The sequence below is a fragment of the Phyllostomus discolor genome, chromosome 14, assembly GCF_004126475.2.
Source record: "Phyllostomus discolor isolate MPI-MPIP mPhyDis1 chromosome 14, mPhyDis1.pri.v3, whole genome shotgun sequence".
Taxonomy (NCBI): Eukaryota; Metazoa; Chordata; class Mammalia; order Chiroptera; family Phyllostomidae; genus Phyllostomus; species Phyllostomus discolor.
In genome coordinates, this window is record NC_040916.2 from 28,751,637 (window position 1) to 28,767,529 (window position 15,893).

At 60.2% G+C, this 15,893-nt stretch overlaps 1 protein-coding gene across 1 annotated transcript; it reads left to right on the top strand.

Annotated features, from left to right (window-relative positions):
• The first annotated feature begins 1,299 nt into the window (after positions 1–1,299).
• LOC114489443 (sodium-dependent phosphate transport protein 3-like) lies at positions 1,300–15,658 on the top strand. Its single transcript, XM_028503421.2, has 12 exons — positions 1,300–1,373; positions 5,622–5,732; positions 6,862–7,073; positions 8,645–8,878; positions 8,962–9,049; positions 10,992–11,078; positions 12,378–12,496; positions 12,582–12,743; positions 13,195–13,327; positions 13,432–13,579; positions 14,313–14,403; positions 15,460–15,658. The coding sequence occupies exons 2-12, from the start codon at positions 5,705–5,707 to the stop codon at positions 15,592–15,594; spliced, it is 1,437 nt and encodes a 478-aa protein (XP_028359222.1). The 5' UTR covers positions 1,300–1,373; positions 5,622–5,704; the 3' UTR covers positions 15,595–15,658.
• The last annotated feature ends 235 nt before the right edge of the window (positions 15,659–15,893 follow it).

Genomic DNA, 15,893 nt, shown 5'->3' on the forward strand with positions numbered 1-15,893 from the left:
AGGGCAGACGAGGCAAAGGACGTCCTCAGTTGTGCTCTTTGTAGCCACTGCCGTTGGCCGATCAGGCCCAGGGTGGCTTTCCGACGAGTCAGGGGGCAGGGTTTTAGCGTGGAGGAAGGAAGGTGTCATTTCGATTTCCCCCAGCTCCCCCTCACTCCTCAGGGTGGACGGTGTGGGTTCCACACCCTGACCCCTCCGGCCTGTGCAGGGGCACGTGACCCGTGGGGTTACGTTAAGGATTTCGAGATGGGACGACGGTACTGGGTTTCCCCAGGGAGCCCAACACAATTACAAGGGTCGCAGTAAAGAGAGGCAGGAGGGCCGCGGTGAGAGGGAAGATCGGAAGGTGAAAGAAGGGGCCACAGGCCCAGGAAAGCAGGCGTCTCCAGGGCTGGAGACAGTCAGGCGTCTCCACTAATGGCTCCGGGGAGAAGGTGGCCTGCCGGCCCCTTGGTTTTTAGCCACCGAAACCCACTTGGGATTTCTGACCCGCAGAACTGGAACATGAACACGGCAAGTCGGCAAGCCCGTGTTAGTCCGTGTTATCACAGCAGCATCGGAGGCTAATGCGGAGGAACCGAGAAGCTGAACCCAGGTGCCAGGCTGCGGTGGGGGGTGGGACTAACTGGGGCTGGGGAGCTCAGCTGCTGCCATTTGCAGCTGATAAAGCCTGAAGGACTGGCCCCGGCCGCAGTTTGTAAGGATCGAGAGTCAGAGTGGGGAACCCAGTAGCAACCACAGTCTGAACTTCAAGAATCACAAATAGGACACGAGTTCAGGAGTCTAGCGGAGCTGGGGTTCAGAGGGAAGGGTGGGGCAGCCTCACGGGAAGAGAGCCTGGTCACCCAAGCTCCCGTTTACCAGACTTCAGGCACCAAGTGCATCAGGAAAGGCGCCCCGGCTTCTCGGAGGCCTTCGAGGGGACTCCTCACTGCGGGGAGACCTGCTTCCACTCAGCTTGTACAATTTGTTTGATTTGCCCAATGGCCCCGTGAGCCCAGCGATATAACCCCTCTGTACGGACGGAGGAACCTGGGCCACAGGGCGCACAGGAAGCGAAGGCGCCGCACCTCGCCAAGCCCAGCTCCTCCTTCCAGGAAGGTCTCCGGGACCTCTCTGGCCATGTGCGCCGGTGAAAGCAGGAGATCGTAGGGTCGCCCTCTGAGATGCACAGTCTGGCAGCGAGAACTTGAACATGAAGTTAAACATTAAACCACAAAGCCAGACTGGGCTCCCAGACCCGCTGTCGCCTGCCTGCCACATGGTCTTGTTTGTCCCCGTGGGACGCAGGACGGTCCACAAGGGGAGAAGGGGCAGAAACCACTTGAAGGCGGCCTGAGAGCGAGGGCTCGGAGACGGGTTTCATGGTGCAGGTATGTGGCCCTCTCTCTCCTCTTCGGGTCGGAGGACGCCTGCAAACTGACCTGAGACCCGTCAGAGGGAGGGGGCGGGTTGAGGCGAAGCCAGAGAGCGAGCCTGGGCAGCAGCCTGAGGACCCCCGTCCGGGCATGGCCTCTGGCCCCAGAATGAAGACTTTCTAAACAAGGTAATTGATTCGATCGAGACCCTCAAACAGGGCTGGGGGCCAGCAGTGCCAGGGGCACTCGTTGTGGGCAATGGTGGCTGATGCAAGGCTCCCGAGTGGTCACTTGGTGCCGTGCCACGTGGGGCGGGCTGTGGCTGTGGATTAAAACCCCGGATCCCAGCTAACGAGGTTTGGGATTGGGGGCGGGGACTGTGACGAGTGTGTCTTCAGATTGCTCTATAGATTCGGAGTTGCCTCTCGAGAAAAGGGGGATATGGACAAAGCCGTGTGTGAGAGCGGAGGCAAGAGAACGTGGTGCTTGTGGAGACCACCTGCTCAGGGAGCCGACCGGAGGCATCCGGAGGACGAGGGTCAGGCGTGATGGGAAGGAAGCCGGGAGAACTCGGGGAGGGCGCCCCGGGACAGCACGGCACTGGCCCGGAAGACGGGCCTGCGGCGGTCACCGGAGGAGGGGTGTGTGGCACACCAGCCGTCTCCTGAGGAGCTGAGCTGGGCGTCCCCCACGGGCAGTGCCGGGTTGCGCCTTAATTTGGTGTAGCCCTGCCTTCTCAGAGTGCCCACAGTGGGGGCTGAGGACACTTTGTTCCGAGATTAAATTCATAAATGATTTCATAGGTGACATAAGCAATCCACTGGAATAACCAATTTTATTTCGGAGCCTTTTGCAATCTCGCAAAAGGCCGGCGGTGTCACTAACACAGAACACGGAACCTGTGTTCCCACGTTCTCTGGTGTCTGAGTCGTGTGCATCCCTTCCTCCTCCGTGGCGTGCGTTCTAGTCCACAGGAACCCACTTTGAAAAGTTTAAAACCAATTTCACAACCAAAAGCATTTTTATTGGACTCGGTATTTGCCTCTGCTTTGCAATCCGAGAGAAGTCCAAGTGCTGGCCGACACTGTGCCTGCCCGCTGCCACCGTGGCTGCCGCTGGCAGTCACATCTCACAACGCGTGAGATTGCACCGGGAGGAGGCACGTCTCGTGCCCCCCCCACCCCATCTTCCCTCCCAGCAGCCCCGGGGAGGGGCACTACCCCACTTTTCCTGTACGCGCGAGTGCTCTGGTTACCTCTGCCCCCGTTCCCAGAACGGCGGGGGCAGAGCCCAGGCTGCCCTTTGACATGCAGATCCGCGCTCTTTCAACCACATTGACATTCACTCTGAGTACACGGGGACACTCCTGACAGGGGTGACGCAACATGGGCTGACTATTGCCGAGAATCTGAGGGCAGCCGAAAGAGGGTTATAGAAAAATAGCAAGTTCGGGACTAAGAGGAATGAGGAAAAAACTAATCTTTTGTTTATACACAAACCATTGTCTAGATTATTAATTTTATATCAAATGCAACTCTACATTGCATCAGAATTATTAATTTTTAAAAAATAAAAAAATTTACTTTTTTATTTTATTTTTAAAAGAAAGGATTTTCCTCTAACTCAATCCCCCCCCCCCCCCCATTTTCTCTCTGTCGACTCACAGCCGTGGCTGTGGGGTTCTCTGCCCTGCCAGCGTCACTGCTGAGCAGGCGGGCCCTGGGCCGTGTTTGCCGCGGAGCCAAGGCTGTCTGTCTGTGTGCCCGGCGGTTACGCCGGCACTCAGGCCCCACGAGTTCACGCTTCTCAGATTACCCTGGAAGGAGAAGTTTCCATTAGTGCCTCGCAGAAAGACCCTGGTTCAGAGCGGGCTGGGATGTCCACCCGCTCTCCGTATGCGTCTCACGCAAAGGAGACGGGAATTAACAAGCAAGAGTGGCTGTGAGACAGAATTCAGAGAAGCAGCTGAAACCAGGAAAGCTAAGGCAGGGGTGGCTGCAGATGGGCAGGGAAAGGCCGCGGCCGTGATGGCTTGCGGTACGATTTCACTGAGAAGAAAAGCTTTCAAGAAAGAGTAGTTGTTTTGATTTTTAAGTATTCAAGAAGCTCAATTTGAAAGTATTTCCATCAGGAAACTTCCTTCTGTGTTAAAACAATTTAAAATCCCATCCATTCCTATGTAGAATGCCTCAAAAAGAAGCTACCCTTTTGGGCTTAAAACGTGCTTGCGCTGAAAGTGTGCGCGCGGAGGGGACCTCGGGTCAACAGAGGAAGCTGGCGCGGCCCCGGGAGGTGCGTGCGGGCTCAGCCCGCGCTGTGGCTCGGTCGCACGGCCCTCCCCGCAGTGGATGAGCGGCCGGCGGAGGATGGCCGAGTGTCTTCGGCAGCGGAGTTCCGTGTGCGGGAACGTTTCACCGAAGCTGGTGGGAAAGCTTCGTTCCTGCAGCTGCAGGCGCAGTGCGAGAGTCGCCACCTTCCGCCGCGGCTGCGGTGCGACATAGCGAGGGAAGTGAGGGAGGTCCGGCTCCGGGGCAGCGGGGCAGCAGGTCCAGTTGCTCAGCTGGGATCCGAGCGCGCAGCGCTGGACTGACGGGTGGTCTCCACGGCCCCGCGGACTGAGCGCCTTCCAGGCAGGGCCCCGTGCCAAGCTCCCCGCTGCTGGCCTTGTCTCGCGTTTGGGTTCATGGTCGTCAAAGTAAGGAAACTCCAAAACTTGGATGGGGAGATCGTACTCCCAGAATTCTCGAGGCACGTGACAAGCAGAAAACCCTGGTGGCCGTGATAATGAAGCCCAATTACTGCTCTTTCTAAGACGCTCAGCTCCTTCTGAATGCCAGGTGAGTCACAACTGAGTGTCAGAAAATCACTTGGTCAATACAGAAAATCATGAAGAATGGCGTGACCACCGCGTGAGTCTGTGTCTCTCTGGGGACGTCCATGCGTCAGCCCAGGCGCAGCGCCTGCGTGGTCCCCAAGAGCGGTCATTTCCAGGTACCACTGAGCATGTTATTTTAATACAGTCCGTGATAACCATCTATGAAAATGGGCTCACCGAACCCCTACTGTGTCTCTAACGTTGTGTGGCAATAAGTAAGGCTGCAAAGAGTGTTTGGGGGCAAGATTCTTCATCTGTATCTTTCCTTATGCTTCTTCTCCCGAAGGCCACAGGTTAGGAACGCCCCTGTGGATGAGGGTGGGTCTTATCAAATGTATGTGCAGAGAGGATGCACGTGAGGGTGTGGATGAGGCAGCGGAACAACGACTGGGTGTTTGCAAAGTCTCAGATCCTTCAGTTTAGGAGCAGCTGCAAAACCGACAACGTTCTTAGAATGACGATGGTTCCTAAAGTCAGTGTGGGTGTCCCCAGAGACAGTGTGGCTGACACACAGACACCAGTTCTGATCCTGTTGGGGCCACAAGTTCTCTTCACCTGTCCGAATAGCTGGATTCATTCATGGTTGTAGTAGAAGGCCCCACTGAGTTCGATTTCACAGGTGATTTGAAAATCCTTTCAGACCAGCCCTGGCTGGTGTGACTCAGTGGACTGAGCACCAGACTGTGAAGCAAAGGGCCACTGGTTCGATTCCCAGGCCGGGCACATGCCTGGGTTGCAGGCCACGTTCCCCAGTGTGGGGCACATGAAAGGCAACCACACATTGATGTTTCTCTCCCTCTTTCTCCCTCCCTTCCCCTCTGTCTAAAAATAAATAAATAAAATCTTTAAAAAAAAGAAAGTTATTTCAGTCTAACAAAGTGTCCTGACAGTGTGCAGCAGAGATGAGAGTGAACATTTCGAGACTTTAAGGTAATACCACCAAGCGTTACAGGCGTCGCCCTTCACGTTCAAAGACGACACCGTGGGACACTGTCCTGATGGGACCGAGGGGACAGAAACGTGTTTGGGTGGAAGCAAGGGCCGCTCTGGACTCGCCCCTCGGCTCCTGCGCGTCACCTGACCTCCCTGTCTTCTGGCCTGGCCTCCCCGCACACGGTTCTCTGGGGTCTGCCCTGTTCCCATTTCAGCTCCACTCAGAACCGGGAGGACACGGGTGGGTAGAGAACCTGAATGACGTGGCTGGGACTTTCCACCCAAGTTTCCCACGCAGACCTACGAGACCCCTCGAGCGTCGCAGCGCCCCACGTGCCGCGGAGCATGAACCACAGAGCTGGCTGCCACCCACGCGTTCACTGACCCGTGAGAAGGCGACACTAACACGAAAAAGCGACTCGTGTGCTGTGTTTGGGTTGTTTCTCTTCCCGTAGATCAAAGCCTGTGGTGGCAGAAGAGATTCGGGGCCGAGGTGGCCTCTGCCTTAAAGTGCGGTGACACTTCCCAGAGGAGCCACATGGACGAGAAGCCGTCCCCCAGGAAAGGTACGGTCGCCTGTCGCGCCTGCAGCTGACTCGAGGCGGAGTGGTCACTGTCCCCATGTCCCGTGCGTGTCCTCTCCCTCTGCTCCTCCTCTCGCTGTGGCATGGGACCAGCTCCCCCCTTCCTCCTGCCACCTGCCGCCGCTCCCTCCTCAGGGGACCTGCTGAGCTGTCATCTGAAATCGAGCCAAACAATCACTAAACCCCAGGACGTGAGGAAGGGAATGACCCCCAGGCTAGGGCAGGAGGCCCCGCTAGGTCGTGGGCCCTGTCCGCCCCCCACTTGGGAAGCTCCATTCATAAGGAAATAATTCTTTTGCAGGCAGCCAATCCCCTCCCTGAGCCCACTGGCTGCTAAAAGGGATTTCTTTCATTATAGTTTCATCTACTTCCTCACAGGTTCTCTCATTTCTCTTTAGTCCAAGTTCTCCAAATATGCAATGCAATATATATATATGCAATATATCATATACACACACACATATATATGATAATAGACTCCATCAGTCACACGGGAACACTTCCATAGCGGCCCCTTGCTCCACTTCATGGGGACTGAAGAAAACACGTTACTCTCGTGACATAGTGCATATGCCCCCAGCACCTCCTCACCAACAAACTCCGTAAAGATGGCCTTCCCCATTAATTCTGTAAGGAGCTGAACACAAAGGAAGGCAGGTCCACGTGGCCATCACACTGGCGTTAGCGGAAGTGCTCAGGTACGCCCCGCCCTCGGACATTTTAAAAGAAGGTCCTGGATGTTTGGCTAGCTGCACCCCAAGGCAGCTGAGGGGTGCAAAGGTCCAGGGTCTCTGGCGAGTGGATGTGCGTGCGGGCGGGACCACCTGCCGGCCACTGGGAGAAGTGTTCTGCACTCCCATGTGGCAGCAAAGTGGCGTAAACACCTTCATTTAGGTGTTTCTGTGTTTATTGTCTGCTTCCCATTGTTGCTTTACCCCATGACCAGATTCCAGATTCACTGTCTTGAAGCTAAGGAAAGACAGTGACAAAGGAGGGTAGCGGTCTAAGACTTCAGTGGGGGGAGGGGGGGAACTGTGTGTTTTCAGTGGGAGGGGCGAGCTCCGCCAGGACCTCCCGCCCTCCTTCCCGACCTCCTTGCCGCCCTTCCCAGGCCCACCTCCCTGCTCCCTGCGCTGCGGCCTGGCCGTGGTCATGCACCTGACCAACCTCGCCATGATCACGCAGCGGGTGAGTCTGAGCATCGCCGTCATCGCCATGGTCAACGACACCGGGCAGCCGGCTGCGGCCAACGCCTCCGAGGATGGGGCTCGTGCAGACGCGCCCCAGGACCCCGGCAGGCCCCTGCAGGAGCTCGGCGCTGGGGTGAGCGAGCAGGAGGGAGAATGGCCGGGTGGGGGGGGGGGGGGGGTGCGGGGACTCCTATCGCGATTCTGTGGACAGAGGAGCGTGAATGTCCCGGGACACACTTGTCCGAACCGAAACTATTTTTCTTTGAGCCAAGGCTGAACTCTATGATAAAAATAATCTTTCACGGAGGTTCTTATACTTACAAGACGGAGGACTGTAGGGGAAAAATGGGAAAACTTCTAAAAAGGAACAGGTTGCTGGGCGTCTTCCGTGAAAAAATAGGCGCGTCTAAGCGCATCCTCCCGCCCAACCCTGTGCCGGCCGCGGCTCCTTTTCTCGTCCGGCCGGTTCACCGTCTGAGCCATGCACGCCGCCAGGTCGGCCCGCAGCTCTGCCCACCGATCTGTCCGGTGGCAAACGGCGATACTCCCCACTTGCCCCTCAGGTGAAGAAGCCGGTTTTGCCAGTTATTTCAAATGTTTTTCAGCATTACTTTCTATATGTGTACATATATATATACACACATACACACACAAGGTTCTTTGAGTTCCCCTCTGCACCAGCTGCAACGTCTTACCATCCCCGGGGGTCATGAGTCGGTCCCGGGCCCCAGCGTCTTCACCATCGCCTCCCCCTCACTCATCCCGCGCACTCCCTGTGCCCTGCTCCAGAACCTGGGGCGCCTGCCCGGTGCCCAAGCCGTGCTGTGCGCCTCGGAGTCTGGACCACTTCTCAGCACAGTCCCCTCGGCCAGGGGCGCAGGAAACCCGCTCAGAGCAGCTCGGAGCCCCGTCCTCCACCTCCGATCCTCCGGTGCCACTCCGAACACTCCGAGCCCGCTTTTCCGTGCGCTCCAGCGGGAGCGAATCTTCCCCTTTCACTTCACACAAATCGCGGGCATCCTTCGAGGAGTGGTTCAAGTGCTGCCCGCTCCTCCGCGTCCCTGTGCCACCAAAATTCCTCCTCAAACGGGAACTCCAACAGGAGTCACAGAGCTGGCATGATTTCTCTTAAGTGGATGAAATGTCGTATTTCACACTTTCTGGCTCTCCACTTCGAATTTATAACCTTCATTTTCTCATCTAGCGGGCCACCACAGACTCTTTACCAGGTCACACTGGAAGCAGAATGTGACCTTGTTAGTACGAAGTACCCTGCGAAGTGTAGACCATCATCCCCAAACCCAGTGTGAGGGACTGAATGTCACGAGAGCTCAGGAACGCTGCATGTCCCTCGGTCTTTGAAACGACAGTCAGCACGTCGCCGTTGACCAGCAGCAAACACAGGAAGCTCCTTCACAGACGAACCGTCTCTCACCGTCTGCTTTGCCTTTACATCGTCCTGCCATCCGCTGGCATAACCATTTCTTTCCCTCTTTCTCCTTCTCGTCCTCTGGTTTTCCGTCCTTGGAAAGGAGCCAGTTCGGGGTATAACTGGTTATTTGGAAAAAGTGGAATGTTTAAGTTGGGTAAGAAACAGCAAAAATCCGAATTTGCTGTTTCATGGTAGGGTCCCAGCAAACCCGAGCAGCCCTGCCTGTGAAGTTTCCCCCTTAGCAAAGGTTTCTCCTTTCCACCCCTCCCCAGAGCGCGGCGTACGCATGGAGCCCCGAGACGCAGGGCATCATCTTCAGCTCCATCCACTACGGGATAATCCTGACCCTGGTCCCGAGCGGGTACCTGGCGGGGATATTCGGGGCGAAGCGGATGCTGGGCGCCGGCTTGCTCATCTCCTCCCTCCTCACCCTCTTCACGCCGTGGGCCGCCGACCTCGGAGTGCCCCTGCTGGTCGTGGTGCGGGCCGTCCAGGGCATGGCCCAGGTACCCAGGCACTTTCTCCCGGGGACAGATAGAGATTCCTGCATCCTACCCGCCACCACAGGCCTTCGTGATTTTCGTTTCAGGGAATGGCGTGGACGGGCCAGTTTACCATTTGGGCAAAGTGGGCCCCCCCCCTGGAACGCAGCAGGCTCACCAGCATCGCGGGCTCAGGTAGGCGCTCCCCCGCGGGCCGCAGCTGTGTCACGACGTCACCCTCCCCCGTCATCCGTGCGGGGCACGGGATGCTTTGGGGGAGACGGAAAATTCAACATGCACGAGGTCACCTAGCGGATAAGAAAGATCCACCTGAGCCGGGACGTCCCGGAGGCTCAGCACGGAACGGCCCTCGTGAGCTGCGAAAGCACTGGGGGGGGGGGGGGGGGGGGGGTAGAACTTCAGGCAATGGTGTAAGTGGGGGAAGGCCGAGTACACGGTACAAACACCACTTTAACAACGACACACGGGGGAGGATTAAGACTACCGAACTCAGGGTGGGAAGGAGAGAAAGGCTGCAAGGTAGAATTTAAACACCCGTGGGAGTCTGAGCCCTGTGGTGTTGTGAGCGAGTCCTCCTCGCAGCCCTCGGATGTCAGTGCCGTCTCTTTCATTTACAACGGCGTGGGGGGGGGGGGGGGCCCCTGTACACAGAGAGTAAGGGAAGAGCCAGCAGGTGGCAGGACCGAGACCTGGAGTGCCTGCAGTGGCCACGCCCCAACCCCCGCCACCCAGCACGCCCTCAGAGGTCACCACGCTGGACACAGTGCGCGGCCTCACTCAGAAGGCGACAGCCTCATCCCTGCTGTGCGCCCCCTGGCAGCTCTGAGGGTGTGCGCTTGCAGACCAGACCGGGGTTCCTTCAAGCCTCTCCCTCGGGGCCCAGCACTCGGGCACCTGCAGACTTTGCCTCCGGGGCGACCGACCCTCCCACTGCAGCGGTCACACCCCTCAGCTCAGCCCACAGACCCCCCCGGGGCTCCCTTGGCACCAGCTGCGTCTCCTCCCACCTTCTCTTCCCAGCAAAGCCATGTTCTCGCCCCCCCGGAGCACAGGTGGCCGTGTTTGCTCTCCTGCTGGGGAATGTTCTTTGCGCTCCTCCGTGGGGGGCAGAGACGGAGGCCCTCCTGGGGCCTGGATGCAAAGCCTCCCCGCTGTGAGCTGCCAGGGCCCGCCCCGCCCCGCCCCGCCCCTCTGTGCACCAGCCCAGGGCCCCCTGCGAGCGAGCGCTGCACTCAGCCTCCCTGGGGCTCTGCTCAGTTTCCTGCTGAGCCCCCTGTCCCCCCCCACCCCCAGCTTCTTTCCCGAAGCCACACGTGTAAACACTTCCCAGGTTTATCAGGGCTTCTAATTGCTCCTCGTGGGTGCTCTCAGAGAGCACACACTGTAGTTTCATTGCATGTATGTTCTCCATCCTTCCTTTCTTCCAACTGGGACCCGTTGGCAGGGCCACGAAATCTGTTAGGCGGGTCAAAACCAGCACTTAGAAATGAAAGTGAATGTAACAGAACAGAACAGAGCGGAGCAGAGCAGGCCTGTATTGCACAAGGGAGGCCAAGGGCCGAGTCTGGGAACTTGTTGGAGGGGGTGTGTGTTGTGTTCACGTGAGTGCTGTGTCACTGTGTAAAGGGCATTTCTAATTGTGGGTCTGTGCAACTCACGGTCAGACTCCGGGATCTTCCTGGTGACGGTGAATTGTGTTCGTGCTTTTCTCTCCACCTGGACTGACCGCTCCCTGGGAGCAAGGGCTGGAACTGAATCTCTGCAGCCTTTGCTTTTCTGTCCCCGACCTCCCGCCCCCACAGCGTGTCCCCAGCACCTGCCACAGGGTGACTCTGGTCACGAGGAAACCCAGGCAGGCCGTGGGTGCAGTCAGGTCGGGGCTAAGGAGCCGCCGTTGCAGTTATTGTTAGGGGGTTATTATTATTATTATTATTATTATTACTATTTCTAATTCCTTCACATGACTTCACTGGGGAGGTCCGAGCGGTCAGACCCTCGTCACCCAGTAACTGCAGGTCTGCACCGCACCGTCGGGACGCCGTCCGGGGAGGGAGGGGGGCCGCTCGGTCTCAGCCTCTGCAGTGCCCCTAAGCGCTTCTCTCCCTCGTCCCCCCAGGGGCAGCGTGCGGGTCCTTCATCATCCTCTGTGTGGGCGGGCTCATCTCACAGGCCTTGGGCTGGCCTTGCATCTTCTACATCTTCGGTGAGTCGCTCCCCCCGCCCCCGTGCGTCCACGTCCCAGGCAGGCGTTCAGCCACACCCCTCCCGCAGCACAGCAGGGGCCTCGTGGCATGGACGAGGACCAGGAACGTGAGGGCTGGGGGCTTCTCACTCTAGTCTGGGCAGTGGCTGCCTGTCACGGGCTTCGGAGAAACCGAGAGGACATCTCCCTGAAGTCTCCTCCACCGTCGGCCACGCCAGGCCTCCTCCTGCACGCGGCCAAGCTCCAGGCTGGCGACTGACTCCGCTGTCAGAGCGCCCTCACATTTCAGGACGCACATGCTGCCAGCCGCCCTAGGCCCGTGCTCTGGCCTGTTTGTGAACCTCCACGTGCGTGCACCTTCCTGCGGGGACTCCGGCACCGGCCCCGGCAGATCCGTCGTCCTGTCCTCGGCGCTACTCACGACGTGTCTCCTCTCGGCTGTGCGGGTGTTGATGATCTGCATCCGCTTCTCTGTCGCCACCAGACTGTGAAGTGCTCCGACCGCGGAATCCATTCTGTGACACACTGCACCGCCGTGGCCCCTGACTCACAGCCTCGTAAACAGAGGGATGTGTGAGCCTGTCGTTAGAGGGAACTTACAGAACGTGAGTCCCCCAGCCTTCTCACACAGAGACAAATCTCAGCAACAACGCCAGTGTCTGTCCCGTCGTGACGACCAGCTGGTGTCACTCAGCACGAGCGTCCTCACTAACGGTGCTGACCCAGGTCGCCTGGGTGCACGGACACAAATGGAGTCTGGAAACCGTCGAGCAGCGCTTCTTCCGGAAACCCGCAGCGGGGGCACTGCCTGGGCGAGCGCACGGTCTTTCGCAGCGGGCTGGAGGCTTCTCCTCGCCGCGCAGATTTTATTCAGGTTGCTGCGTGGACGTTCGATGCTGCTGTCCCTCAGTCCTGACCGTTCAGGTCGTCCAAAACGAGACGATAAGGTGCGAGTTAGAACCTGCTGCTGGCGGCATGCAGCGCCGTCAGCACCGAGTCCCGGGAAGGATGAGTCTGCGAGGCAACGGGACACTCGTTCAGCCCCTGCTGTGGCCCGAGGGCTGGGCGCTGACCCCTGGCAGTCTCTGCTGGAGGGGCAGTGCCTGGAGAGCTTTGGTTAAAAGGAGGTTTGCAGGAGAACTGAAATAAAGAAGAACTGAAATAAAGAAGTGGGAGCTTGAGGTTCTCAGGGTGGAATGACCATGAATCGGGTGTGTCTGGGGGGAGGTGTCCACTTCAGAGGGAACCCCCCCGACCTCACAAACCTACCTGCAGACTAACGGGGTCCCGGCCCCCCAGGCGGCATCGGCTGTGCGTGCTGTCTCCTGTGGTTCACGGTGATTTACGATGACCCCGTGCGTCACCCGTGCATAAGCGTCAGGGAAAAGGATCACATCGTGTCCTCGCTGGCGCAGCAGGTACGGTGCCCCCTCTCCCGGGGGCCACACCGAGGCTGCAGGGCGCACGTCCTAACGCCCACGCTGATCGGCTGCTTCCTTCCAGCCCACGTCCCGGCGACGCTCTGTCCCCATAAGGGCCATGGTCCGCTGCCTGCCGCTGTGGGCCATCTTCACGGGGTTCTTCAGCCACTTCTGGCTGTGCACCATCATCATCACGTACCTGCCGACCTACATCCACTCCGTGCTCCACGTCGACATCAGAGAGGTGAGTGCCCTTCGGACACGGGTGCAACAGTGGCCATTGGGCAGGTGCCTCCACGCTTCCCGGTCCCTTCTGGCCGGGCCCACGCCGTTCGCCCTCACGGCGGCCTCGGAGGAGGCACCGTAAAGAAAGGTCCCTGTGCACGGGTGCGGCAGCAGGACGGACGGAGGTGAGAGCCGCCCTGGGCCCTGGACGGCACGGCCGCTCGGGGAGACAGCCGCTGCGGAGAGGGGTCCTGACCGCCACGCTGCTGCCGCGCCGGAGGCTCAGTCCTCGGGGTCTCGCGGGAACCGGCGTCGCTGTCTCCGGAGGCAGCGTCAGGCCCCCTCCCGAGGCCGGGACGCTCGGGCCCTCCCCGCACACGACTCGCTCTGTCGGGGGCCGGCCAGCGGCAGCCCTGTGACGTCCCGGCTCCTGCACCCCGGTGCTCACCGGATGGATGTCTTCCCTCCAGAGCGGGGTCCTGTCCTCCCTGCCCTTTGTCGCCGCCTCGACGTGCACGATTCTGGGGGGTCAGCTGGCCGATTTCCTCCTGTCCAGGAATCTCCTCAGGCTGGTCACTGTGCGGAAGCTCTTCTCGTCCCTGGGTGAGGGCCGGCACACGGGCTGGGGGTGACCCGCCAATCCCCCTTCCCCCACGAGGTCCGAGCGGGGCCCACCTCGGGTTCTGACGCGGGCCCCGCCTGCCCAGGGCTGCTCCTCCCGTCGCTCTGCGCCGTGGCCCTGCCCTTCGTGGCCTCCAGCTACGTGACCACCGTGGTCCTGCTGATACTGATCCCTGGGACCAGCAACCTGTGTGACGCGGGGTTCATCGTCAACAGCTTAGACGTCGCCCCCAGGTACGACCCTCGCCCACGGCTTCCCCTGCTCCAGGCCGCTCCGAGGTGTCGGGCCTCGGTCTTCCTCCTGTGACCCCTCCAGCAAACGGCGGCAGAACGGTGACAACTACGTAGCGATGTCAGCGTGAGGCCTTGCCCTGAGGGGTTTGGGGGCGGAGAGCTTCCCCGGCAGAGACGGGCCAGCTGCTCTGGGAAAGGGTCCCCGGGTGCTGGGGACCTTTGCTCCCACACACCCACCTGCTCGCCACGAGCCGGACCCTACAGGGTGGTGGGGGGCGTGGGGGGCTCCTCCCGTGGCCGCACACCCAGCCCTCACAGCCGAGTGGGGAGGGCCCTCCCTGAGCAACGTGGGGTGAGGGCTGGGGCACAGGCGGGCAGGGGACAGGCCCACCGCCACACAGTGACCGGGCCAGGGTTTAAACCCGGGCGGGTCGTCCCGAGCCTGTGTCCTGCCCACCCCACCAACTCCCAAGGAGGAGCCTGCGCTCCAGGGGGCAGAGCACCCCCCACCACCACCCCCCGGCCGCCAACTCGGCACCAGGACAGGTCGGGGCGGCATGTGGACGCTGCCCGGGGTGTCTCAGGTGCCTGAGACACAGACTCAGGAGCACGGCTGCACTGTGAGCGCCGAGCCGCAGCCACGCCAGGCCGCCAAAAAGCCGTTCTGAGAGAAACGCCGGCCGCGTGGATGGCAGCAGCACCCTGTAAGGCCGCCCCGACGTCCTCTCCGCAGGTACGCCAGCCTCCTCATGGGCGTCTCGCGGGGATTCGGGCTCGTCGCGGGGATCATCTCCTCCACCACCACCGGCTTCCTCATCAGCCAGGTGGGACCATCTACTGGCCGCCGGCCGCGGCGGGGCCCTGCACTCCAGGACTGGGGTCCGAGGGGCCAAGCGAGCGCAGACCGCCACGCACAGCTCCACCGGAGCACACGCCGGGCGGGTCCCCGGGCGCGGGCTCCCGGGGAAAGGGAGGGCGCAGTCTCTACAGGCAGTGACGTCAGGCTGGTGGAAAGGAGCTGTTCAGGGGGCCGAGAAAACAGCGGGACGGCTTCTGGCGGCACAGAGGCACCGAGAGGTTCTTAGCTACACCCAGAGCGAAGGACGCATTTCGGGGTAGAGAGGAAGTCGGGGCGGGGAGGGGGGAAGACGAGGAGGAGAGACCCCTCGGCGTCTCAGAACGGGAGCAGGTGTCCGAGGCCCATTCAACGAGCAGTGATCACGGTGGACAGAGCAGGCGCGTGGCCACGACGCAGGTGCCGCGTGACGTGGGGGCTTCTGGGGAAGGTGAAAAGGCGGGACTGGGCTGGGATGGGAGGACAGACAGAGTCCACTGACAAAGTCAGTTTCACTTTGTTGTCAGACGTTTTTACGGGACCCGCGTTCTGGGTCGATTGTTGACACAGCTGCTACCAGTGCCTGTGACGGCGGCAACGAACTCACCCTCCAGGCTGCGGGCAGCCGGCCACTCGCGTCCTGCGGGGACGGCCGCCCGAGGGGTCTGTGATTGGGCCGAGGGCCGCAAACAAAACAACACAGACCCCCCTGGAAGGACGAGACCTTAATGATGTGTCTCAGACATAAGTTTGAATAAATAACAGGATATTTTCGCGAATGTTGAGGTCCAAAATCCAGAGGAAACGTCAGGGCAGGTTCATCTATTTTGGTCTAAAGAAAAGTCCGCCCCCACCCAGCCCCCAGGGCTCATTTGGGAGTCATTTTGCCTCCGAGGCTCACCGAACCTGCTCTGGCACCTTGAGACGCGGGGGGCCCACCGCAGCCGGCCCCTCCGCTCTCTGAGGCCAGCGCCGCCCGGCACCAAGCTGCTGGGCCCCGTCGGGGAGGCAGTGCCGACGCTGACGACCCCGCTTCCCGCCCCAGGACGCGGTGTCCGGCTGGAGGCACGTCTTCTTCCTGTCCGCCGCCGTCAACGTGCTCGGCCTGCTGTTCTACCTGGCGTTCGGGCAGGCGGAGATCCAGGACTGGGCCAGAGACAGGAGACTCACCCGCCTCTGAGGACGCCGAGCGGTGGGTGGATGCGGAGCCGGCCGGCGACGGTTCCCCGTTTCTCCACTGGTCTTCCTTCCTTCCTCGCGTTCTCCGCCGTGGACTCAGCGGCTCCTGGCCCAGCTGCGTGTTAGGTTTTCCGGGCGGTCTCCCAGACACACTGAGGGGTGGGACCCCCAGGGGTCCCCAGCGCGTTGGTCTTGGGGGCCTCCCCAGGCACCACTGGTTTTCCAACAGTCCCCGGAGTGTCTAACGCTCAGCCGGGGCCGACGACAGTGGCCGGACAGGCCTGAAACGTCAGTGCCTGC